Genomic DNA, 27,941 nt, shown 5'->3' with positions numbered 1-27,941 from the left:
CGGTTACACGCCGTGTTACCAGATCACTGAGGCAAAAGTACGCGCGATCGTGCACGGATGTGTACTCGCGTGTACGCGCACACAAAAATGCGCTGTATCCATTCGTTGTGACTAAGTACCCGGCCACCGTTTTACATAACAAAAAGCGCAGGTAGACTAAGTGTCTGGGTGTTGGCTATCTGAATGCATCTTCCCCTTCATTCTGTGTGACACAGGCAGTGGAGGTGAATACTAATGTGGCTCGGAATTCATTCGTGATGGGGGTCTACCTGCTTATGATATTGAATCAAGCGTCTGTGCTGCGCGCCAGCTTTCCACGCGCACATTCACACAAATAGAGAGCAAGAAGAGCTTGTATGATAGAAAGATTGCACTTGCGTATATGCGCTTGTGTGTGTGTGTGTGCGTGTGTGTGCGTGCGTGTGTGTATAAATCAGTTCTGTGCGCATGCACGTACTCCGCGCGCAACTGGGATTGCACGCACCTAATGGTGCCACGTACACGCGCGCTCCTGGCGCGTGCGCGCGCTCCCGCGAATGCCCATAAATGTCCCCTTGCTTGAGCAGCAGACTACAGACAGTTCCTAATTGCCTCTACGAATGGAATGTAACACGTCATTCACAAAAAGTTAGATGTGAATGTATCTGAGAACGTATTTAACACACCTGGCGACCGGCGCTATTGATATGCAAATAGCGAGTACTTATGTGGGCTTGCACGGAGTGCAACCCCGTCCCATGAACAACGCATGCCTGATTACGACTGCACTACTGATTACAGCTACATAATGCCGCAAGCTCTGCCGCTCCGCGGCAAAGCGGTCGCAGCCAATCAGGGAAAACGCGGAAGCACTCTGCAGCACTCTTCGGCTCCAATTAAAGAATAGGCGTACTGGACCCACTGTCTGTGAGTGACTCTGCTTTGGTCCAATCACATTCCCCACCCACAGTCTGCGAATCAGAGGCAGAGTAGGGCGGGTCTTCACAGCACGTCATGTGACATATGCGCCAATCGTGTGACAGTGGGGCTGATTGATTGATTGATTGAAAAGTTTATTAACAGATTGCAGAATGGGTACAGTACAGTACAGCTCAATACATACAATTGTTAAGGGGATGCAGACCAGAGAAAGACTTTCGTCTTGTTTACATCAGGGTCCCCCATTTTCAATTCATCATAACATATATGACATACAGATAGACAGTACTGCTACATCTATACATTTATGACATATCAGATTTGCAAATACAGTACTGTTTGTGATACAAAAGTGTCCAGAAAAGGAGTGTATATACATTTGGCGTAGAAACTGTACATTGGAGGAGGTTGGATGTGTGGGGTGGGGTTGGGTGGGTTGGGTGAGGGCTGTACATTGGAGGTGGGGGGGGGGGGGCTGGGTAGGGGACACACACACATTTTACACTGTACATTGGAATATTGACAAAGCCTTACTTGGTCATTTACTGTACAACTAGGTTAGGACATTTGTAGGGGCCAGTTTCGAATTGCAGTCTCACGTAGGTGTTTTTTGAGAGTGTTTTTGAAAGTGGGTAGTGATTCACATTCCTTTACAGCTTTAGGTAGGGCGTTCCACATTGATGTGGCATAATTGCGAAACGTGTTTAGTCCCTTGTTTGAGCCGAATCTGGGTTTTACATGATTTGTGGAGCTCCCTCTGGTGTTGTGATCGTGGTATTCACTGACCTTTGGGAAGTATTTTGACATGTACATGGGTACCTTGGTCGCGTAGTGTATCTTGTAGACCAGGCCCATTGCAAGTTGCTGTACTCGGTCGTCTACTCTAAGCCATCCTAGGTTGTCAAAGTGGGCAGGGGTGAGGTGGGTTCTAGGAGTCAGGTCAAGTAGTAGTCTGACTAGCTTGTTTTGAGATGTTTGTAATTTGTTTTTTAGTGCCTTTGAGTTTGAGGTGCTTTGGTACCATGAGGTGCAAGCATAGTCGTAGTACCCTTGAATGAGTGCTCCTGCTAGAGTCTTCAGGGTATTCTTGTTTACCAGAGAGGAGATCCGGTACAAGAATCGCGTTCGTTGGTTGACTTTTTTTTATTACATTGGATGCCATTTTGTCACAGGAAAGATTAGCCTCTAGGATGGAACCCAGGTAGGTAATTTCATCTTTCCTTGTGATAATATTGTCACCCACTGTAACCGAGAAGCCGTCGGTCTTGCTGAGTTTGTTATTTGAACCGAAGAGAATGGACTCTGTTTTGCCCATGTGTAATGATAGTTTGTTGTCGGCGAGCCATATGCAGATTTTGCCTAGTTCCGAGCTGAGGGCTTTTTCAACCTGTAACTTGTTCTTGTCAGAGACCAGCAGGGCTGAGTCATCCGCAAACAGGAACAAGTTGCAGTCACAAGCTGACGACATGTCATTTGCATAAATTAGGAATAGTAGCGGTCCTAGTATGCTTCCTTGTGGAACACCACAGCTCACTGTGAGGGGGGGGGGATAGGGTACCGTTTACTTCCACCATCTGTTCCCTCCCCTCCAGGTAGGATTGTATCCAGCTCACTGATAAACTATCAAAACCAATTGCTTTTAGCTTGTCAATCAGAATGGTGTGATTGACAGTGTCGAAGGCCTTTTGTAGGTCCAGCATGACCATGCCGCAGTATTTGCCCGCGTCCACCTCTTGTTTGATGTGGTCGTTCAAGTAGAGAAGGCATTTGTCAGTGGAGTGGGATGTTCTGAAGCCAGATTGGAATTCGTAGATTAGATTTTTTTCCGCGAGGTACTTTTCGATCTGTTCGTATACTATTTTTTCCATGACTTTCGAGATGGATGTGAATGAATGAATGAATGAAAACTTTATTTAACAGATTGCAGAATGGGTACAATACAGTACGGCTCAATACATACAATTGTTAAGGGGATGCAGACCTGAGAAAGACGTTTGTAGCATGCTGGGATAGAAACAGGGCGGTAGTTACCCGGGTCTAATTTGCTGCCCTTTTTGTGCAGGGGTGTTACTCTCGCAATTTTGAAGTCCTTGGGGACGTGTCCCTGTTTTATGGAGAGGTTTATTATGTGTGTGATGACTGGGGTGATGGCTGCTGCTGAGTCTCTGAGGAATTTGGAGGGGATGTTGTCATGGCCAGTGGCCTTGTTTGGTTGGAGGGCGCTCAGTTTTTTGAGTACCTCATCTGTAGTTACCATTTCCAGTTTGAAGTCGTCTTTGTGGACGCCTAGGTTCTTGTAGTATGCTACTATGTGTTCTACCCCATACTGCCCTGAGTGGGAGGGTAGTTTGTTTACCAGTGTTGTGGCTATGTTTGTGAAGAAAGTGTTTAAGTAATTGGCTACATCCAGCTTGTCTGTGATGAGCGTGTTGTCCGTCTTTATGTTTATGTTTGAGAACCTGGTTTTAAGTTTTTTACTGCAGCCTAGTTGATTGTTGAGTAATTTCCAAAGTTCACATGGTTTATTTTTGTTTTCCTCGGTTTTGTCATTGATGAATTTTAGCAGTTTTGATCATGGAGTTTACGTCATTTCTTAGTCTGTTTCTTTCTAGTTTGAGTTCAGTCACGTGGTCTTGGAGTTCACTGCTCGTGCTTTTGGTAAGCTTTGACTGGCTTTTACGAAAATCAGAGAATTTTTTGTCTCTGGCTTTCATAGCGGTCAGTATTTCAGTGTGCATCCATGGCTCAGCGCGATTTTTTTACCCTGGTGGTTCTTAGGGGGGCCATGTTGTTTAGTATTGATGAAAATTTGGTTTTGAAGCCAAGCCAAGTTTCTTCAACCAGTGTACCATTGAGTTCATCTGACCAGTCCAGACTCTCCAGTTCAAGGTTAAAGGCCTCTGTAAGAGCCAAACCTTGAAAGTTTATATTTTGAATATATTTGTATTCTATATATTTAGAAAACGAGCAGTAGTTTAATTTGTAATGCTGTGGTATGCTATAAGCCATATTTATAGTTTAGTTGCGAATTATTTCTAAGAATTAACATTACATGTACGTTAGATGTGTTACTGCGCATGTGCGAGAGTCTTTATATGCAGTGAACTTGAAGTGCCTAGTTAGTAGTGAGACAGTGCCCATGCAGTATAGAAGCACATAACTTTTTGACCGTAGTCCAAAACGAAGTCCACCGATCCTAATTCGATCTATATCCTGTTGAAGAATGATGTTGTATATTGTGTGACTGCCCAAAGAAAGTAAAGAACCTTCAAACTTAATCCTGGAGTCCGTGAGTGTACATCATAACTGTGGATACAGATTTGTATTAGCCATTGGACACGAGTGTGAAACTTTTTGCTGCACGCACTGAAAACGAAATGGTAAACGAAACTCAGAAGAAATTCTGCCATTACATTAGTCAAAAAGTTGTCTAACCAAGAGGAAATATTGCTATTGACATCGTTATCAAGAAAATAAACTGGCTATTGGAAGAGTTAGTTAAAGAAGCCCCTCGTTGACGACGAAAGCGGGAGCTAGCAACTCGTGACGTGACGTCAGCTTTAGAATCTAACGTTACTTTGCTGAGCTAAACTGGATGACGACGTTGCAAAAACGAAACAAATAAGAACATTGTGCATGTCAACTGAATAAAGAAAGGTGTCTAGTGTCTCATGTGACACCTGAAGAAGAATATAACTCAAAGAGTTAAATCATTACCGTTCTCTTCTCACGTTGTGCCTTCTCATCAATGACAACAAAGATGGCCGACGGTGAAACTGCAGCGAAGCTCACGGAGCCTGAGCCAGAGGCTGCAGTTACACAGAATGTCCGCAAGAGGGAGCTAACACCCAAGGGATTAGAGGACAAGCTGACTGGGCTTATAAAAGCCAGAAGATGCAAGCTAGGACAATTAACTGCAAAGTCAAACGAAATAGAAAGTCTTCTGGCAAATTAAGAAGAACAAGCCCCTGATATAACTATTGTGCAAAGGGAAATAAGAATGTATGACACATTCTATCAAGAATTTACACACGTTAATCACTTGGTGCTGTTATATCTCAGTGATGAAGAAGAAAAGAATGCTGATCAAGACCTGTGGTTTCAGCCTAAAGCAGATAAATGTGAACAATTTATCACAAAGATACAAGAATGGATTCAGGCTGCAATATGTAACAATGAGGTGACAAGTAAGGACAGTGTGTCTAATGCAGCCACAGGTGCTTCTACTACAAGTTCAGCACGCATTAAAGAAGAAGCAACCAGAGCTGCCCTCATGGCACAGAAGACAGCCCTGACAGAAATGCAGGCATTAGACAAAAAAGAAGCAAAGCTTAAAGCTGAACGGGAACAGTTAGAGATCAATACAGCTCTAGCAGTATCCAATGCAAAGATCAAAGTGTATCAGGAATGTGAGGAACAGCGGAGCAATGTGAGCAGGAACAAACGCGTGTCGACTACGCTGCGCCAGGTAAAATCTGAGTCTGGAGCTGGGTATGGCTGCACGAGTGGCGCCCAACCCGCCAAGCCACAAAAGAAAGAAATTTCCACGTTTCCAGTGAAAGGTACTTCCAAGCAAAAACATACTCATCTGAGACCTGATACAGAACAATGTGATGATCATCAACTACACGATGACAGTCCGCAACAAATGGACAGTGCTAGAGAAATGTATCGGCTCATGCAGCGACAGACAGACCTCGCTGAAATGCTCGCAAAGAACCAGGAGCTCTCTCGTTTGCCACAACGAGACGTGCCAGTGTTCAGTGGAGAACCATTAGAGTTCAGATCCTTCATGAGAGCTTTCAATCATGCTATTGATGCACTAGCCGACAGCAGCGCTGACAAACTGTACTTCTTAGAGCAGTACACCAGAGGGGAACCACAGGACCTCGTGAAGAGCTGCCACCATATGACTGCAGTGCGTGGATATGCAGAGGCAGTGAGACTGCTTCATGAACGTTACGGAGACCCGCTGAAGATCGCAGACTCTTTGATCAACAAGGCTTGCAAGTGGCCGTTGATAAAGTCAGAGGATGGGAAAGCCCTCAGCGCTTTTTCAGTGTTTCTTGTGAGCTGTCGCAACGCTATGGAAGATGTCGATTACATGGAAGAGATGGACAATCCGACGACCATGAGGGCGGTTGTTGCTAAGCTGCCATTCAAGATGAGAGAAAGATGGAGAGTTCATGCATATGACCTTCAAGAACGCCGTCGGAGGCGAGCCAAGTTTACAGATCTGGTGAGCTTCGTAGATCGCCAAGCAAAGATCACATCTGACCCTCTGTTTGGAGATCTCGACTCTGCAACAGCGGACAAGAAAGATACAAAGAAACCTCAGCACGGAAAGAAAGATCAAAGAGAAGCTAAAAGGGGAAGCAGCTTCGCTACCAGTGCTGAACAAGTGGATGATGAAAAAGGTGAATCATCAAAATCAAAGGATGCTACATACTTCAACCGTGCCTTTACAAAGCCATGTGTGTTCTGTGAGAAAGGTCACACCCTGGAAGAATGTCGCAAGCTAAGAGACAAACCACATAAGGAAAGAGTGGAGTTTCTGAAGAGGAACGGCTTCTGTTTCGGCTGCCTGGTGAAAGGCCACCTTAGCAAGGAGTGTAAAAAGAAAATGACATGTGAACACTGTTCCATGAAGCATCCCAGCATGCTACATTTTGCAAGGCAAGACAAAGGTGCAAAGGAGAAGACAACAGAAGTTGCCTCAAAAGAAGATGAACCCGCCTCCCAAGCCAGTACAGAGGAAAACAAAGTGTTAAGTGCCTGCACTGGGGCCGGAGACAACTGCGTGCTCGCCATAGTGCCAGTCAGAGTAAAGAACAAGAAAAGCAACAAAGCTGTGGAGGTCTATGCATTCATGGACCCAGGCAGCTCTGCAACGTTTTGTACAGAGACACTGGCAGAGCGATTGAACATTCAAGGCAGAAAGACGGAGCTAGTGCTAAGCACCATCAATGCAAAGAAGCGAGTGGAGAGTTACATCCTCACTGACTTGGAAGTTAGTGGGTTAGAGGAGAATAACTTCATTGAACTGTCCAAGGTGTTCACACAGAGGAACATCCCCGTCTCCGTGAAGAACGTTCCACAACAAAAGGATGTTGACAAATGGCCGTACCTCAACGAAGTCAGGTTGCCACGCATCAACGCCGAAGTGGAGCTTCTCATTGGAACAAGAGAACACAAGCTGCTAGAGCCATGGAAAGTGATCCACAGCCAAGCAAACGGACCATATGCGGTCAAAACTGCTCTTGGGTGGATTCTGAATGGTCCACTGGAAGAGCCAACGGACACTACAGCACGTGACGGTGAACAATCAAGTGCTGCAGTGAACAGAATTGCTGTCGAGACTGAGGATATAGAACGGCTTCTTCTCCAGCAATATAACCATGACTTTCCCGAACGAAACTGTGATGACAAGTTAGAGATGTCACAAGAGGACCATCGTTTCATGGACTTTGTGTCAGGCTCTGCACGCTATGTGGATGGACATTACTACATAAATCTTCCGCTGAAGAGAGCGAGTGTCCAAATGTCAAACAATCGAAGTGCTGCTATGCAGCGAGCACTAAACCTCAAGACCAAGCTGAAGAGGAATCCTGAGTTCCATGCAGAGTACACCAGCTTCATGTGTGACATGATTAACGCAGGATATGCAGTGAAAGTACCAACAAGACTGTTAAGTCGTCAGGATGGAAAAGTATGGTACCTTCCCCATCATGGAGTCTTCCACCCACAGAAGAAAAGGATTTGTGTGGTGTTTGACTGTGGCGCCAGCTACCACGGAGTCTCATTGAACAGTGAGCTTCTACAAGGACCAGACCTAACGAACACCCTGGTCGGAGTGTTGACTCGCTTCAGACAGGAGCCGGTCGCCATGATGGCTGACATCGAAAAGATGTACTACCAAGTGCGCGTGCCTGATGAAGACACCGATCTCTTGCGCTTCCTGTGGTGGCCCGAGGGAGACATCACCCAGGACATCGCTGAGTACAAGATGGTTGTGCACCTCTTCGGTGCGACCTCCTCACCCAGCTGCGCCACATTTGCTCTACAGAGGACAGCACAAGAGAATAGGAGCAAGGCTCCACCTGAGGCTGTAGACACAGTTCTCAAGAACTTTTATGTAGACGACTGTCTAAAGTCGGTCTCCAACGAAACTCAAGCTATCGCCCTACGAGCAGACCTCACTGCATTGTGCGCCGACGGAGGTTTTCACCTGACCAAATGGACAAGTAACAGTCGCAGGCTGCTTGCGTCTGTCCCAGACAACGAAAGAGCAAACGAACTGAGAGACCTGGATCTGACCAACGATGCTCTCCCTGTGGAAAGGGTCTTAGGAGTGTTGTGGTGCATCGAGTCCGACTCATTCAAGTTCAGGATCAATCTTAAAGACAGACCCGTCACAAGACGAGGAATCCTTTCAGTAACCAGCTCTATTTACGACCCTCTGGGTTTCCTTGCCCCAGCAATCCTCCCTGCAAAGATGCTCATGCAGCAGCTGTGCAAAGAAAGGCTTGCATGGGACGACGAAATTCCTAAAAAGTTTGCCCAAAAATGGACAACGTGGCTGCAAGAGCTTCACCAACTGTCAGAAGTGGGTGTGACCAGATGTGTAAGACCAGTGGACTTCGGACCTGTTGCAGAAGCACAGCTTCATCACTTTTCTGACGCGTCTGAAAATGGATACGGGACAGTCTCCTACCTCAGACTGACAAGCGGCAATGGACAGGTTCACTGCGCCTTCATGATGGGACGAGCCCGTGTTGCTCCAACAAAGCAAACTACTATTCCACGAATGGAATTGACAGCAGCGGTAGTGGCCGTGAACACTGACAAGATGTTGAGACGAGAGCTCCAGATGGACCTTCATGACTCGACATTCTGGACTGACAGCACAACCGTGTTGAGATATATAGAGAATGAAACACTGCGTTTCAAGACCTTCGTTGCCAACCGTGTCGCCACCATCAGAGATGCAACGAAGGCGCACCAATGGAAGTATGTCAATACCTCAATCAACCCTTCCGACTGTGCTTCCAGGGGGCTTACACCTACCAAGTTCATGGAGAGCCCTAGCTGGTTTCATGGTCCAGCTTTCCTTCGAGAACCAGAGAGTCAATGGCCGGACAGACCTGCCGAGATGAAGGTCGAAGAGGACGACAGCGAGGTGAGACACGTACACCTTACACACGCAGTCGAAGACACAGACGCTGTGAACAAGCTGATCAACCACTATTCCAGCTGGTACAGATTGAAAAGAGCCGTCGCCTGGATTCTCCGACTGAAGGATATGCTGCTACAGCGCTGTAGGAAGAAGAAGACAGATCTACAAACAGATCCCGATCGTCAAACAAGAAATGACAACCAGAACGACAACAAGACGATGCCAGACCTGGGCACCTTGACAGTTGAATGTCTAATGAGAGCTGAGATGGAGATCATCAGATTCACTCAAACCCAGCATTTCCCTGAAGAAGTACTCATGCTGGAGAAAGGAAGCAACGTGAAGAAGAGCAGTCATCTAACAAAGCTTGACCCAGTGATCCAGGATGGAGTTCTGAGGGTCGGAGGCCGTCTCTGTGCATCTGCTATGCCGGAGCATGTGAAGCATCCGGTCATCATCCCAAAGGATTCGCACGTCACTACACTGATTCTGAGAGACACTCATGAGAAAATCGGACACTGGAAGAAACTATATGCTCTCACGTTTGCGTCAAAGGTATTGGATCCCCTCAGGGAACTCAATGGTGAGGAAGTTCTTGTCAAGATGTGTGGTCTGCAGAAAAGTCAAAGGCAAGACCCTCGGACAAAAGATGGCAAACTTGCCTCCAGACAGGCTGGAACCTGACAAGCCCCCTTTCACTAACGTAGGGGTGGATTACTTTGGTCCGTTTGACGTGAAGCAGGGCCGCAGCACTGTGAAGAGATATGGCGTCCTGTTTACCTGTCTCACTACGCGAGCAGTACACCTTGAAGTAGCGCACTCGCTTGACACTGACTCGTGTGTGAATGCAATCCGTCGTTTTCTGTGCAGGAGAGGACAAGTAGCAATTATGCGCTCAGACAATGGGACAAATTTCGTAGCCGCTGAGCGTGAGCTGCGAGAGTCGATTCAGCAGTGGAATCAAACAAAGATTCAAGATGCACTGATGCAAAGAGGAATCAAATGGGTTTTCAACCCACCTGCAGGCTCACATTTTGGAGGAGTCTGGGAGAGACAGATCCGATCTGTAAGGAAAGTAATGAGATCTGTGCTGAAGGAACAAACAGTCAGTGATGAGTGTCTACACACATTGCTGTGTGAAGTGGAATACATACTAAATGACAGACCACTCACAACAACAACAGACGACCCTTCAGACCTCGAAGCATTGACCCCTAACCACTTACTACTGATGAAGAAGCAGCCAGTCATGCCGCCTGGACTGTTCAGCAAGGAGGATTCATACGCACGCAGAAGATGGAAGCAGATACAATATCTCGCCGACTTATTCTGGAAGCGATGGGTGCGTGAGTTCCTTCCCCAGTTGCAAGAGCGTCAGCGATGGACCCAGATCAAGAAGAATCTGTCAATTGGAGATGTCGTCATGATCTTGGATGAATTTGCTGGGAAGAGTCGCTCAGATCATTACCGATGCAAACGGACTTGTGAGGCGTGTGCTGGTCAAGACGAAGACGAACACCCTTGAAAGACCTGTCGACAAGCTGTGTCTCATCTATGAGAAGGACAGTTAAACAAAAGAACTTTGATCTACGTATCCTTTGTACGTTCATTACATTCACGCTAGAATTTGATTAGCATATAGGATAATGCTTTATTTTTGAAATTTACGTTGGCTCTAGTTTGTTTATTGAGTAATTGGCAGCCTGCTTGTCTTCCAATTAGAGGCCGGAAATGTAAGAGCCAAACCTTGAAAGTTTATATTTTGAATATATTTGTATTCTATATATTTAGAAAACGAGCAGTAGTTTAATTTGTAATGCTGTGGTATGCTATAAGCCATATTTATAGTTTAGTTGCGAATTATTTCTAAGAATTAACATTACATGTACGTTAGATGTGTTACTGCGCATGTGCGAGAGTCTTTATATGCAGTGAACTTGAAGTACCTAGTTAGTAGTGAGACAGTGCCCATGCAGTATAGAAGCACATAACTTTTTGACCGTAGTCCAAAACGAAGTCCACCGATCCTAATTCGATCTATATCCTGTTGAAGAATGATGTTGTATATTGTGTGACTGCCCAAAGAAAGTAAAGAACCTTCAAACTTAATCCTGGAGTCCGTGAGTGTACATCATAACTGTGGATACAGATTTGTATTAGCCATTGGACACGAGTGTGAAACTTTTTGCTGCACGCACTGAAAACGAAATGGTAAACGAAACTCCGAAGAAATTCTGCCATTACAGCCTCGCTAGAGTAGGTTTTGAGGTCTCTAGATGTGACTGTTTTGTGACAGCCAGCCTTTAGTTTTAGCTTCTTGCGGGTACAGAATATCATATAATGATCACTTAACCCACATGCTATAACCCCTTTATTGGAGATCTTGGACTTGTCAGAGGTCAGTATGAGGTCAATGGTAGTCTGAGTTGATTCACATATCCTTGTGGGTTGGGTGATTAGTTGGCTGAGGCCGTGCAGATCACAAAACCTATTGAAGGATTTGAAGACGGGTGCATCTTTTTGTTGCATATCCGTGTTCCAATCCCCAATAAGAATTTTTTCCGCATCCAGAGTATCATAAAAGCCAGTTTGATCTGGCGGTCTGTATATTGTGCCGACTAGAACAGATTTTGCCCTTTCAAATAAAATTTCCACCCATACGGTTTCAATTGTCTCATGATGAAGGTCAGTACGGGTAATGAATTTGGTGTCCTTATCAGTGGTGCAGTCCTAATATGGGAACTGATAACACGCCACGTGCACGCGCGCGCGTGGGTACGTGCATGCGCACAGAACTGATTTATACACACACACACACGCACGCACACACACACACACAAGCGCATATACGCAAGTGCAATCTTTCTATCATACAAGCTCTTCTTGCTCTCTATTTGTGTGAATGTGCGCGTGGAAAGCTGGCGCGCAGCACAGACGCTTGATTCAATATCATAAGCAGCAGGTAGACCCCCATCACGAATTCCGAGCCACATTAGTATTCACCTCCACTGCCTGTGTCACACAGAATGAAGGGGGAGATGCATTCAGATAGCCAACACCCAGACACTTAGTCTACCTGCGCTTTTTGTTATGTAAAACGGTGGCCGGGTACTTGAGTCACAACGAATGGATACAGCGAATTTTTGTGTGCGCGTACACGCGAGTACAGTACACATCCGTGCGCGATCGCGCGTACTTCTGCCTCAGTGATCTGGTAACACGGCGTGTAACCGGGTGTGACCACGACTGCAACACTATGTACATACAAACACCACCTCCATACTGGTTTCTGTCATTACGGACTATAGTATAGTTCTCTAATTCTATTTCAGGGTCTGTTACAGATGGATCAAGTTTAGTTTCAGTAAAGCATATTAAGGCTCGTCTCGAGTCGTTACAGCGTCGTCTGCACGCAGAATTCCATCCCAAAACGCTAGTCTAAACGCAAAATTTAAAGTGAGACCGTAAGACGACTTTTGCGGTTTCTGTTCAGACTCTAAACTAAACGTAGCCTGATCTGACGTATACAGCGAACAGGTCTAGGTCCAATGAGGACACTGATATGCTACTGGGAATGCATTGCACAGCATTGCCCCCATGTGGTAAAAGTTATTTCTAACAATCACATGTGAGTTTATTCAAACCGTGAACTCTCACAGTAGTGGTAAACAAGAAATACATTTTCATGAATACAAACAATATTACAAACACCATCGAATTTCATAACCAGAGATGTAAAAAAAAAATAAAAAAAACAGATGTTAGATAACCTTTTTATTTTTTTTTAAAGTTCATGGTACAATTAAATTTACATTAACACACAGTGAAGGCATGTTAGGAAAGCACATTGTGGTTCACTTTGTAGTCATGGCAACCTCCCTCTTCACCCAGGCATTGCTGCGGAGCAAAGAAAGCATGAAGCGCGCCACGTCTCCCCTACACACTGAGCTGCCCACAGGCTGCCCGCTGGAGTCCGGCACAAAGTAGCCTTCATGGGTCAGGAACTCCGCGTCTGTGTAGAGGGAACAAAATGTTTAGGACAACCGTCTGTAGTGTGGTAGTTGTTGACAGAGTCTGCTATGGGGCGACAATAATATGTTCATGAGGCATGGTTTCTATCTTTAGCCATAAACGGCGTGGTTTATTTCACATGCTCCAGAGTGAAGGTGGAAGAGAGAGACAGAGGGGGAGACGACATCTCCTTAAATACCCTCTACCTGGCGGCAGCATTAACGGCTCCGCCTATAGCGCCCTCTTGTGGAATCAGTAGACAGTTAGGCAGTTACACAGTTATTTACTCAGTTACTTGCAATCATATATAACCTCTAACTTTAACAGTAGTGAAAGGGTTAACCTTCTGTGTTGTTGCCGTGAAAGGGTTAACCATTTGGTAGTGTGGTAGTGAAAGGGTTAATGGGGCACTTCACCGAAAAGCAATGGTGATTTATTTTGCACAATGGTCATTGGTATGTTACTATGTTCTGATCTTAACAGGGCCTTTACGTATTGTCTCTTTTAAATTTGAACAATGGAAATTCAATTACAATCTCCGCTCTAAGGACTTTGTGCACTTTGTCGTTCTCAAAGTCTGAACAGAAATTGGAAAGAAAGCTTTTAGGTTTTCTACACCAACTGCTTGGAACAATCTTGGTCTGATCTTAAAATTCAAAGCTTGGTAACCCCTGAATGTATTTAAGGCTATAGTGAAGCCTATTGAAAGCCTATTGTAATGTTACTTTTATCTTTAGTGTGTTTATTTTGAAACTCTGTGTTTCTGATATTCTTTTTTTTTTTAAGATTTATTTTTTAGCGTTTATCGCTTTTCCTGGTCAGACATGACCGACAGATGCAGTGAGGGTGAAACGGGAGAGAGAGCAGGGGAAGACATTCGGCAAATAACGGCGGGTCCGGGAATCGAACTCGGTGGGCCGATCCGCGACGCAGCGCGGTACATGGTGTGCTACTGGAGCGCCCTTTTTCTGATATTCTTGACCAGGTCTCCCTTGTAAAAGAGATCCTGGATCTCAATGGGACAAACCTGGTTAATTTAAATAAAGTTATCTTTTTTTATTTATTTTGTATTAAATAAATCTCCCAAAGCTTTTTTGAAAAGTTTATTAACAGATTGCACATATAAATTTAGTTTGACAGTTATTGAGAGTTTGAGAGTGTCACAAGGAAGCATACTAGGACCGCTACTGTTCCTAATTTATGCAAATGACATGTCGTCAGCTTGTGACTGCAACTTGTTCCTGTTTGCGGACGACTCATTGCGGACGATTCTATTTGAAAGGGCTAAATCTGTTCTAGTCGGCACAATTTACAGACCGCCAGACCAAAATGGCTTTTATGATGTGTTGGATGCGTGCTTAGCTGGAGCTGAGGATGCAGAAATTATTCTTATTGGGGATTGGAACACGGATATGCAACAAAAAGATGCACAGGTCTTCAAATCCTACAATAGGTTTTGTGATCTACACGGCCTCAGCCAGCTAATCACGCAACCCACACGTGTGAGTCAACTCAGACTACCATTGACCTCATCCTGACCTCTGACAAGTCCAAGATCGCCAATAAAGGGGTTATAGCATGCGGGTTAAGTGATCATTATATGATATTCTGCACCCGCAAAAAGCTAAAACAAAAGGCTGGCTGTCACAAAACAGTCACATCTAGAGACCTCAAAACCTACTCTAGCGAGGCCTTTAACCTTGAACTGGAGAGTCTGGACTGGTCAGATGAGCTCAATGGTACACTGGTTGAAGAAACATGGCTTGGCTTCAAAACCAAATTTTCAACGATACTAAACAACATGGCCCCCCTAAGAACCACCAGGGTAAAAAATCGCGCGGAGCCGTGGATGCACACTGAAATTGTAAGGTTTGGTTCTTTCCCCACCACGGGCTTCTTGAAGTACTGTGATGATTGGTCCGCTGCTCACCCACTCGCTCTGTTCCTTTAAGCCTACTCGCTCTGTTTCCATTTGTTTTCTGTTAATCAATTCATTCCCCTATTCACACGCTTCTTCCCAGAGACGTCGTTGATTGGTTCTCCCCCGTCCACACGCTTATCAATCACATCCCTCAGCTGTCACTGCTTGTCAATTAAGCATTCCCTTATTATTTATACCCCGTTTCCCCATTCAAGTTTTGTTGGATCGTTTTGATATTTCAGTTGCATTCGCCGTTCCTGCTGCCTGCTGTTGTTTCCCTGTGCTTTGCCTCCAGGATATTCAAGAAGCATTCCTCTTGGACACCCTTTCCCCGAGGCGACGCGCTCGCTCCATTCTGTTCCAACGCTCTTTACGCACAACGCCTGGGTGAGTTTTTTATGACTGTCTTTGATCCAATTCCGTTTTTCGTGTGTTTATATAACACTGAAGATTTCCAGCTTTTTATCAGACAGTCACTCACCCAGCGTTTAGCCTTTTTTGGATTGTTTCATTGGGATAATATTTTACACACCGAAGATATTATCACATTGGATTTGTATTTTGGGACTTCGCTCACAGTGTTTATTTTGCACCGAAGATATCTATCACTTGGGATTGTGTTTGGAACGTTACTCACAGTGTGTATTTACACCGAAGATTCAGTCACTTGGATAACTCTGTTTTCGGGTACAAGTCACCTCTCCTGTTCACCTGCTCTGTTCCACCTGCACTCTGTGTTAACTCGCTCCCTCTCTCTCTCTCGGTCCCGCAACCACCTCGGAGATTCTGCCGAGAGAGGTCTGCAGAGCGGCTCTGACGTCAGCGTCTGCTTCCCCTGACTACCATCCCGGGAGAAGCTGCAGAGCAGCAACATTCATCCTTGCTTGTATTCCAGTCTTTGTTTGAACTCTTCCAAGTCTGTGCTGTTTATTTAGTCTTAATAAACAAGCCCTTGTTTTTGGCAACTCTGAATCCTACTCTCTTGTGTCGTTGCGTTTGGGGTCGGTGTCAAACCATAACATTACGATCCAACCAATATGACGACCCCAGCCGACACAGAGAGAGTCGTCACCTTGGGCATCGAGGGGGTGGTAAGGCGTGCCCTACGCTTCCATCGCGCTCCAGGCAATGTACCGGTTCATCGTCTCTTTGTCCCAAACTCAGTCCGGTCCCGGGTCCTCCAGTGGGGCCATACCAGCCAGTTCGCCTGCCACCCGGGCGTTCATCGCACGTTCTCCTTCCTGGCTTGTCGATTCTGGTGGCCCACCATGAGGAACGACGTCAAGGGGTTCGTACTGGCCTGCGCGGTCTGCGCCCGCAAGAGAGTCAGCACAGCAGCGGCAGTCCAGTTAGAGTCAGCCAAGGAACACAGCCTACAGCTGGATGCGGCTGCAGCTGCTGTACAGGGACTCCGAGAGCAGGTCCTGCTTATTCAAGGGTCCCTGGCCGCTCTGGCAGGACAACAGTCAGGTATTCTCGTTCAGCTTCACACGCTGAGCGACACCGTCAACGCTTTAATTCCCTCACTTCCTTCAGGAGCATTCCCCGCAGTCCCAGCAGTTCCCACGCTTCCCGATCCCGCACCTCGGGAACCCCGTCTCTCCGTCCCACGGCTGTTCGACGGCAATCCCGAGGAGTGTGCCACATTCATCATGCAATGTGAGTTGGTTTTCCGTCATCAACCAAGCCGTTTTACTTCTAGAGGGGCCCAAGTGGCCTATATGACAAACTTGCTCTCAGGCCGGGCAGCCCAGTGGGTCACTTCCTCCTGGGCAATGGATGCAGATTTTTGTTTCTCCTATCCAGACTTCGTGGCTGAGCTCCGCAGGGTGTTCCACCATCCAGCCCGTGGTCTGGACCCTGGAGCCCGGTTGGGTACCTTCCGACAGGGGAGCGGCGGGGTAACAGACTACGTCCTGGAGTTTCGACTGGCGGCGGTGGAGAGTGGTTGGAACGACCCAGCACTTCGCCTAACCTTCATGAGTGGGCTCAGTGACGCAGTCAGGGACCAGCTCGCGACCCGGGAGGAACCTGATTCCCTCGAGGACCTCCCATCAGCACCAGAGTCCATGAGTGCACCCACCGTCGCCCGCTGGTCCGCCCAGGCTAGGGTGACGTCCGCCAGACGGTTGGGTGGTGCACGGGTGGGGGAACTCGCCATCCTCGCCATCCGCATCGACGGACGCCTCCAGGAGAGAAGACATGAGAGAACCCGACGGGGACCCCCAGACGTACCCCCCGAGGACCACGACCTCGAGGAGGATTTCAGTACCCCAGACGTACCCCCCGAGGACCACGACCTCGAGGAGGTTTTCTGTACCCCAGACGTACCCCCCGAGTACCACGACCTCGAGGGGTTTTTCAGGGAGTCCAGGGCTCAGGTCTTTCCGCCTCGCCGGCCTTACGACTGTGCCATCGACCTCCGCTCAGGGGCCCCCTTTCCCGGCGGCCGCCTCTACAGTGCTGACCGCCCTGCCCCCTCCGTGACTGGTGGGTTTGTTCCCTCCCGAGCCGTGACCGAGGAGGAACCCATGCAGCTGGGACGCAACCGCCTTAGCCCGGCCGAACGGGAGTCCAGGCTCTTCTCCGGCCGTTGCCTCTACTGTGGCCGGGGTGGACACCGTGTCTCCAATTGCCGTGCCCGGCCAAGAGGACCAGGCTCGCCGAGACCCCGGGAGATCCTGGTGAGCCGTCTTTCCTGTTCCCCCACCCGTGCACCACCCAACCGTCTGGCGGACGTCACCCTAGCCTGGGCGGACCAGCGGGCGACGGTGGGTGCACTCATGGACTCTGGTGCTGATGGGAGTTTCATGGACGTTGGGTTTGCCACCCGGGCCAACATTCCACTTGAGGACCTCGAGAGGCCCTTGGAGGTCTTCGCAATGGATCATCGCCGCCTGGCTGACGTCACTCAACGCACCTGTCCAGTCCTTCTCACCGTTGCTGGTGACCACGTTGAGAGGCTCAAATTTTTCGTCACCAGCTCTCCTCTTGTCCCTGTGGTCCTGGGCAGGCCCTGGCTCGCGCTGCACGAGCCCCACATCGCCTGGTCCTCCGGTGCCATCAAGGGGTGGAGCTCCTCCTGTCGTGCCCGGTGTCTTCAGGTGCCGTCCAGCCCCCTCACCGGGTCCCCGTCTCCGGCCTCCCTCGCCGGTCCTCTGTCCCCGTGCCTGGCCTCCGCTGTCGGGCCCCAGTCCCCGTCTCCGACCTCCCTCGCCGGTTCTCTGTCCCTGTGCCCGGCCTCCGCTGTCGGGTCCCAGTCCCCGTGCCCGGCCTCCGCTGTCGGGTCCCAGTCCCCGTCTCCGGCCTCCCTCGCCGGTCCTCGGTCCACGTCTCCGGTCCCCCTCTCCGGGCCTCTGTCTTTGTCCCCCTCTCCGGTGCCCCTGGTCGCCGACTTCCTTGGGTCCCGTCCGGGCAGGCCGGGGCCGAGTGGGTCGCCGGGTGGCTCCCGTGGAGGGGGGGGTACTGTAAGGTTTGGTTCTTTCCCCACCACGGGCTTCTTGAAGTACTGTGATGATTGGTCCGCTGCTCACCCACTCGCTCTGTTCCTTTAAGCCTACTCGCTCTGTTTCCATTTGTTTTCTGTTAATCAATTCATTCCCCTATTCACACGCTTCTTCCCAGAGACGTCGTTGATTGGTTCTCCCCCGTCCACACGCTTATCAATCACATCCCTCAGCTGTCACTGCTTGTCAATTAAGCATTCCCTTATTATTTATACCCCGTTTCCCCATTCAAGTTTTGTTGGATCGTTTTGATATTTCAGTTGCATTCGCCGTTCCTGCTGCCTGCTGTTGTTTCCCTGTGCTTTGCCTCCAGGATATTCAAGAAGCATTCCTCTTGGACACCCTTTCCCCGAGGCGACGCGCTCGCTCCATTCTGTTCCAACGCTCTTTACGCACAACGCCTGGGTGAGTTTTTTATGACTGTCTTTGATCCAATTCCGTTTTTCGTGTGTTTATATAACACTGAAGATTTCCAGCTTTTTATCAGACAGTCACTCACCCAGCGTTTAGCCTTTTTTGGATTGTTTCATTGGGATAATATTTTGGCCTAACATCTCCCACTGTGTGTTTACACACCGAAGATATTATCACATTGGATTTGTATTTTGGGACTTCGCTCACAGTGTTTATTTTGCACCGAAGATATCTATCACTTGGGATTGTGTTTGGAACGTTACTCACAGTGTGTATTTACACCGAAGATTCAGTCACTTGGATAACTCTGTTTTCGGGTACAAGTCACCTCTCCTGTTCACCTGCTCTGTTCCACCTGCACTCTGTGTTAACTCGCTCCCTCTCTCTCTCTCGGTCCCGCAACCACCTCAGAGATTCTGCCGAGAGAGGTCTGCAGAGCGGCTCTGACGTCAGCGTCTGCTTCCCCTGACTACCATCCCGGGAGAAGCTGCAGAGCAGCAACATTCATCCTTGCTTGTATTCCAGTCTTTGTTTGAACTCTTCCAAGTCTGTGCTGTTTATTTAGTCTTAATAAACAAGCCCTTGTTTTTGGCAACTCTGAATCCTACTCTCTTGTGTCGTTGTGTTTGGGGTCGGTGTCAAACCATAACAGAAATACTGACCGCTATGAAAACCAGAGACAAAAAATGCTCTGAGTTTCGTAAAAGTCAGTCAAAGCTTACCATAAGCATGAGCAGTGAACTCCAAGCCCACGTGACTGAACTCAAACTGGAAAGAAACAGACTAAGAAATGACGTAAACTCCATGATCAAAACAGCAAAAACAAATCTCATCAATGACAAAACCGAGGAAAACAAAAACAAACCACATGAACTTTGGAAATTACTCAATAACCAACTAGGCTGCAGTAAAAAACTTAAAACCAGATTCTCAAACATAAACATAAAGACGGACAACACCCTCATCACAGACAAGCTGGATGTAGCCAATTACTTAAATAGTTTCTTCACAAACATAGCCACAACACTGGTAAACAAACTACCCTCCCACTCAGGGCATTATGGGGTAGAACACATAGTAGCATACTACAAGAACCTAGGGGTCCACAAAGACGACTTCAAACTGGAAATGGTAACAACAGATGAGGTACTCAAAAAACTGAGCGCCCTCCAACCTAACAAGGCCACTGGCCATGACAACATCCCCTCCAAATTCCTCAGAGACTCAGCAGCCGCCATCACCCCAGTCATCACACACATAATAAACCTCTCCATAAAACAGGGACACGTCCCCAAGGACTTCAAAATTGCGAGAGTAACACCCCTGCACAAAAAGGCAGTAAATTAGACCCAGGCAACTACCGCCCTGTTTCTATCCTTACCTCCATCTCGAAAGTCATGGAAAAAATTGTATACGAACAGGTCGAAAAATATCTTGCGGAAAAAAATCTAATCTACGAATTCCAATCTGGCTTCAGAACATCCCACTCTACTGACACATGCCTTCTCTATTTAAACGACCACATCAAAAAAGAGGTGGAGGCGGGCAAATACTGCGGCATGGTCATGCTGGACCTACAAAAGGCCTTCGACACTGTCAATCACACCATTCTGATTGACAAGCTAAAAGCAATTGGTTTTGATAGTCTATCAGTGAGCTGGATGCAATCCTACCTGGAGGGGAGAGAGCAGATGGTGGAGGTAAACGGTACCCTACCCCCCCCCCTCACAGTAAGCTGTGGTGTTCCACAAGGAAGCATACTAGGTCCGCTACTATTCCTAATTTATGCAAATTACATGTCGTCAGCTTGTGACTGCAACTTGTTCCTGTTTGCAGACGACTCAGCCCTGCTGGTCTCTGACAAGAACAAGTTTCAGGTTGAAAAAACCCTCAGCTCGGAACTAGGCAAAATCTGCATATGGCTCGCTGATAACAAACTATCATTACACATGGGCAAAACAGAGTCCATTCTCTTCGGTTCAAATAACAAACTCAGCAAGACCGACGGCTTCTCAGTTACAGTGGGTGACAATATTGTCACAAGGAAAGAAGATATTACCTACCTGGGTTCAATCCTAGAGGCAAATCTTTCCTGTGACAAAATGGCATCCAATGTAATAAAAAAAGTCAACCAACGAACTCGATTCTTGTACCGGATCTCCTCACTGGTAAACAAGAATACCCTGAAGACTCTGGCAGGAGCACTCATTCAAGGGTACTACGACTATGCTTGCACCTCATGGTACCAAAGCACCTCAAAGGCGCTAAAAACAAAATTACAAACATCTCAAAACAAACTGGTCAGACTACTGCTTGACCTTACTCCTAGAACCCACCTCACCCCTGCCCACTTTGACAACCTAGGATGGCTTAGAGTAGACGACAGAGTACAGCAACTTGCAATGGGCCTGGTCTACAAGATACACTACTACACGACCAAGGTACCCATGTACATGTCAAAATACTTCCCAAAGGTCAGTGAATACCACGATCACAACACCAGAGGGAGCTCCACAAATCATGTTAAACCCAGATTTGGCTCAAACAAGGGACTAAACACGTTTAGCAATTATGCCACATCAATGTGGAACGCCCTACCCACAGCTGTAAAGGAATGAGAATCACTACCCACTTTCAAAACCACTCAAAGAGCACCTACGAGAGACTGCAATCCAAAACTGGCCCCTGTAAATGTCCTAACCCAACCAGTGGCGAATCCTTGTGGAAGCCAACGGAAGCCATGCCTCCCTATAAATTTCATATCAAATTATGAAATATGAAATATGAAAAAAAAAAAAAATTAAAATATAAATTTTTTTTAATATAGTTTACATTCATTTTCATCTGTGCATCTGTGTTTTTTTTTTTTTTTTTTTAATGTCTCCCTCTTCTCCTTCTCACTCCCTCTAACACACTGTCAGACTGTGCTCACTACTGCAGCTAGTATAGGAGAGAAGCAGTGGGTAGGTCTCTTTCTCCAGGCTTCCAGCATTATAGAGTGAGTCCAAACTCCAAATCCGATCCTAGCCAATCAGATTCGAGCTGACTGCCACTGGCCACACCCTAAAAGTTTAAAACGGAGCTGGGAGGAAGACGTTCAGCATAATATTCCACCTGGAGGCGGGGCAGGTGCCATATTTTCCCCTCTGCACTCTGAACAATGTATTAACCCGTAACTGTTCCCACGGGCCGAATATTGCCCCGATCCTCGCGAGATTAAATCCACGGGGACCTCTCGGCGTGCCGAAGCTTTTCCTAAATCACTTCCATCATCGAAAACGAGGGGAAAAGGTCGGCTCGCGACCCTGAAAATGTCGCGTGATTTTAAAAACGCTGTATTAAGTGAGCCTATTATGGGATCCACGCGAGCTTTCTATCGTGGAAACATCTGGGCGTCCCGCAACTTTTACTGATTCACATGTAGCCCCTAAAATGCTTAGAAAAGGAAAACAGAAAGCGTGGAATAAACTCGCCGAAACGGAAAAGTGTCCCACGGGCGCGCCGTGATTCCGATCCGCGTGAAAATATTCACGGCCATAGAGGAGACCATGGGACACCTTTTTGCAACCGAATATGTGTCTCGAATTTGCTCCCACGCGGCACGCAAAATCGCGCAAGGAAAAATCGGACCAAAAATTAACCAATGCTCCAGCAGTATTAATGACCCTGATGTAAACAAGACAAACGTCTTTCTCTGGTCTGCATCCCCTTATACAATTGTGTGTGAATGAATGAAAACTTTATTAACAGATTGCAGAATGGGTACAGTACAGTACAGCTCAATACATACAATTGTTAAGGGGATGCAGACCAGAGAAAGACTTTCGTCTTGTTTACATCAGGGTCCCCCATTTTCAATTCATCGTAAATGTGTATTGAGCCGTACTGTATTGTACCCATTCTGCAATCTGTTAAATAAATAAAAATAACGTTTGACTGGCCGCCGAGCCATACTGTAGTGTACATGGTGACTGCTTGACTTAAAAAAAAAAAAAAAAATTATTAATAAAAATATTGAATAATTTTTTTTTAATAATTTTTTTTTGGCTTCCCCTGTTATTTTACCCACGCGACGCCACTGAACCCAACCCCCTCCAATGTACAGTAAATGTCCTAACCCAATAATACACGAGGACCTCTTCTTGGGACCAAGTAAGGTTTCGTCGATAATCCAATGTACAGTTACCCCCCACCCCACCTACCCAACCCCCCCCCACCCCACCCACCCAACCACCTCCAATGTACAGTTTCCCCACGGTACATCTGTGCATGCGGTTTGTTTTTGGCCACTGCTCATCTGTCTCACCTGTAGCAGACAGGTTCTTAAGACCAGGAGGCCGAACCACAGTCCAGTCGATGTCCTCGGTCTTCGTGAGGAAGTCCTCCATCTCGTACATGTTACTGAGGACACTCCGGATCAGTGGCAGCAGGAGGAAGCAGACGAGGTAAGATGCATGAGTTCCAGAATTAGCTGAGATCAGACACATGAGAAGTTAGAATCTTAAAATATTGCTTAAAGTGTAACTAAACACATGATCATTTTGCTGCCCTAGTGATATTTTGCACCATGCTGCACACTCTGCTGCCCCGCCCCCAATATGTGATGTCAGAGGTACCATTAAAGTCTGTCTAGAGGGGGGAAAAAGAGGTACTCTGACATCACAGATTGGGGTGTGGCAGAGTGTCAAGGCAAGGCAAGGCAGCTAAATTACCATGTGTTTAGTTATTCTTTAAGAATAATGAAACTCATGGTCATTCTGCAGGTCTAGTGGTTGATATTTTCACCTTGCTGCCCCAATCTATGATGTCAGAGTACCTTTTTTTCCCCTAGGCAGGCTTTGATAGTTCCTCCAAAGAGGTACTCTGACATCGCCATGGGGCAGAGTGTGCCGCAGGGTGAAAATATCATCCACTAGAGCAGCAAAATGACCATGTGTTTCATTACTCTCTAACATATAGGCTACTAGATGGAACATTTTGACTCTGCTATATAAGATTTGAAGAACCTTTCATTTGAATTCATTACATTTTTTATATGCACTCTTTACAGTAACCTAGATTCAATCATAGTTGATGGCGACAGATGGACCGTTAGAGAGACAGTCTGTCTGTCTATTGGCCTGTCTGTCACCATCAACTGTGATTAAAAGAGACAGATAGACAGACAGACAGACAGACAGACAGACAGACAGACAGACAGACAGACAGACAGACAGACAGACAGACAGACAGACAGACAGACAGACAACAGACAGACAGACAGACAGACAGACAGACAGACAGACGCTCAGTATACCAGGAGGTCATAATGATGATCCGGTTGATTTTGACCTCTCTCATGGCACTGACAGCTGCCCTCATGGACTGGGTGTAACCCGTCACCCCGTACAGGAAGGAAATAGCGAAACCCAGGCAGGACATGACGACATCCTGTCCTTTAAAGTGAGGCATTAAACTCTCAACTGAGAAAATGTCAGCCTCCACCACCTGACAGCAAGGGGGAACACATTTACAATTAGGTCAACAGTTCACTTCATAAATACTCTTCCCAAACAGCATTGCATCCACTGCACACATTCAAATAACTAGGTATTCTCAGTGTTCAGTGTACACACTATGTCTTGTGCCAATTGGTCACACACACAATACAATTTAGTCTGATTGATTGATTGATTGAAAATGTTATTGGCGGATTGCAGAGTGGGTACAATACCGTGCGGCTCGGTGCGCGTGGTTGTTGGGAGGATGCGGACCGGAGGGGGACTTTCATCTTGTTTGCATCGGGGTCCCCCATTTTCAATTCATGATACAGCACAGCTTGAATACATGCACACCCTGATAAATTGTTTTATTTGGTTCTAACTGGATTTTATCTCTTGTTTTTTATCTCTTGTTTTTTATCTCTTGTTTTTTATCTCTTGTTTTTCATCTCCTGTTTTACATTTTTATTCTATGATACATGTTTTTTCTCTATTCTATGATTGATTTTCTTTGTGATATATGCTTTCTTATGTTCTATCGGTGTATGTTATCTTGTGTATGTATGTTGTTGGACCCCAGGAAGACTAGCTGCCGCTAAGGCATCAGCTAATGGGGATCCGTTTAAATAAACAAATAAACTGTAATTACATCATTGTGAAAGATTAGTAACATTAGGTCTTAATGATTCCTTTTGCCTTCATTTCTCCTTATTATCATGTAATAAATTTGAGTATCAATCGCAAACAGCCATAAGCCTATATAACATCAATCAATCAATCAATCATGTAACTTTGAATGCAACTGACAGTACAATACCTTTAGGTTGCTATGTTGCACAGTGAGTTTCCCTGGGTTCCTGACCACAGCAGTGACTGTGTGTCCCTGCTCCAGTGCCTGGTTGACCAGATACGTCCCAGTCTGCCAGCTCCCAGTACAGCTATTTTCATGTTAACACCACTCTGGAAAACAGCACACAGTCAACACTGCAGTGCAGGTTTATCAGTTGATCAAAGACCTGAAGGTTGAAGTCTGCAGTTGCACATTGTAGAGCAGTTCCCGCCCTCGTTCAAAGTGTGAAATTGTAATTTTATTATGGTATGAAAAGGCCACTGCATTTAGCCATGGCTTCCCAGGACATGTCTCGCCCAATGATGTCATGTGACATGGTGATTCATACACTTATCAAACCAATTTGTTGATATAGTATCAATAGGCAATGTTTGCACACACCAGTGTTGTAGGACTCGAGTCCAGGACTGATTTTCAAGACTCGTGACTCGACTTGGACTTGAGCACTGATGACTGGTGAAAATATATATATGTATTTTCACCAGTCATCAGTGCTCAAGTCCAAGTATATATATTATAATACATAACATTACAAAAAAAGGAAGATTTATAATTTATATAACTATCTGTACTGTTTACTTTTTTGAAAACTTCCAATAAAGAAAGTTATAAAAAAGAAAAGAAAATACATATATACATGTGGCATAAGCTATTGATGGCATTGGCTATTGATGGTGGAGGGCACAAGACCGGAGAGGATGGAGGAGCTTCGTCGATGGCCTATGACTGTTCCTTTGGGAATTTAAAGGCCTAAGTAAGTAAGTAAGTAAGTAAGTAGTGATGGATAGTGCATTTGTTTGGCTATTGTGTCACAAAGTAAATAAACTCCCTTTGAAATGGTGACCGCTGTGTCATTTATGTTTAATGTAGACTTCTTTTTATTTGTATGTCAGCTCTTTGACTGCCAGAGTGGAGTGGACTCAACCTTGATGACTCGGACTCGAACTCTTCTTTGGCGACTTGGACTCGGACTCGAACACTGGGGACTCGAGACTTGACTCTGACTCGAGATTTAGTGACTCGACTACAACACTACTATACACAGTAGATGTATAGTTGAAAATCTACTTCTAAAGATACTGTATAACCTGCTCCTCTGACCTAATCTCACTGGCCACCTCCACCTCTAGCCAGACTGTAGACAGGAGAGACTACACCTTTTTATCATCAGTTACGTTCAGCGATGCAGAAAGAAAATGTGCAGACAGGAAATAAATATAAAAATAATTATGATAACTGAGTAGGTTCAAACGAAGATATGAGAAATGTCAACTGTCTTATACGGTATATAAAGTTCTCAGTAAATATCTAAGTGTCTTTCATTGTTGAATCCAAAACAGATCAAATAAATTATTTTTGCTAAGCAGCTGCGAATTAGCAAAAGGGAGTCAGATGCTCAATGAAAAACCAACACCAAGAATTCACCCGATGTCCAGTACTTCTAGTCTAGTACCTCAATGAAATTATCTGATTCTAAATGATCCAAAGGAATATACATGTATGCGTTATTCAGATCATTTGATCTGAGGGGAGGATATGGATCACTCACACAGTCCAAATACATCTGATGTGAGCAAAATCAAAATGTTCCACAACATCCATTGGTTGTCCGATGAACTTCTGGCATTGATGATGCCATTTACAATAATAACAGTTCTGCACTGAGGCAGAAGAATAACTCTAATTACAACTGTCAACAACTACTAGTCTAGCAGTGCTGAATTTGAGTGCTTAACTTTGGGTGCATAGTAGCATAGTTACATAGTGTGTGTGTGTGTGTGCGTGCGTGTGTGCGTGTGTGTGTGTGTGTATATATACATATTTTTTTCTTTTTTACATCCCAGTGACATTAAAGTGATATTTACTTTACTCTTTCCTTTTGGTGTTTTTATCTTTATTTGTCAGCCATACAATACAATTTACTTTCGTTTGAAATCCTGCTTGTGGAATTGTAGGTACTGTAGGCCTAAATCTAGCATTGGATGTGGTTTCAACCTTTTAACAAGTACATTTATCTGCAATTCGATTGATATTAATTAATTAAAGAATAACGTCACCCATTTGAACAATTCAAACAATTTTAAAAATATGTGTTCTTCCTTCAGGACAGTTCAGTCAGTATATAAAAGAACTATGTGAATTATTTAAATTCCCTTTATGGATAATTCCATAGGAAAATGATTATAAACATTTAGCCTACTTCTGCCTTCAGAAAATGTTAAACAAAATATCTAGTTTCTGCCTTCAGATAACATTACTTTACTAATTTTGTTAATGTTTTTTAAAACTAGGTTATTATATGTTAGATTATTAGTTGCCCAGTTATATGTCTGATTCTCTAAAGATCATTGTAAGAATGTCTATTATGTGGATTTACTGCCATATTATGTTTTATTCTTACTTACAGTTTTTAGGTAGACCAAAATCTTCTAAGGCCAATTCTATACATTTCACAATAACGTGCTCACCATGACAGTTGACTCCATATACTATTTCTATGATTGACTCTCAAACTCTTGCTAAAGTGCTAAATTTAAGGACATACCGGCAGCGCGGGCAAGCTATCTAGTGTTCTATATATATCTATGGCTACTCCAGTCCGCAGCTCTTGGCGTGTTACTGTTCCGCAACTGTAAGTTACTTCCGGGGTAGGCCTGATTGGCCC

At 45.8% G+C, this 27,941-nt stretch overlaps 1 protein-coding gene across 1 annotated transcript; it reads right to left on the bottom strand.

Annotated features, from left to right (window-relative positions):
- Positions 1–12,948: 12,948 nt before the first annotated feature.
- Positions 12,949–25,374, bottom strand: LOC311223127 (uncharacterized protein YwnB-like; the record flags this gene model as incomplete). The annotated part of the gene is given in 5 exon segments (XM_084307877.1): positions 12,949–13,106; positions 23,253–23,417; positions 24,232–24,433; positions 25,244–25,347; positions 25,350–25,374. Coding segments are annotated over 5 exon segments (654 nt in total).
- Between the last annotated feature and the right edge of the window lie 2,567 nt (positions 25,375–27,941).

This window comes from Notolepis coatsorum (assembly GCF_963971535.1).
Source record: "Notolepis coatsorum genome assembly, chromosome: 2".
Taxonomy (NCBI): domain Eukaryota; kingdom Metazoa; phylum Chordata; class Actinopteri; order Aulopiformes; family Paralepididae; genus Notolepis; species Notolepis coatsorum.
The sequence above is the reverse complement of the archived record's forward strand: the minus strand, read 5'-3'. Positions and strand labels throughout refer to the sequence as shown.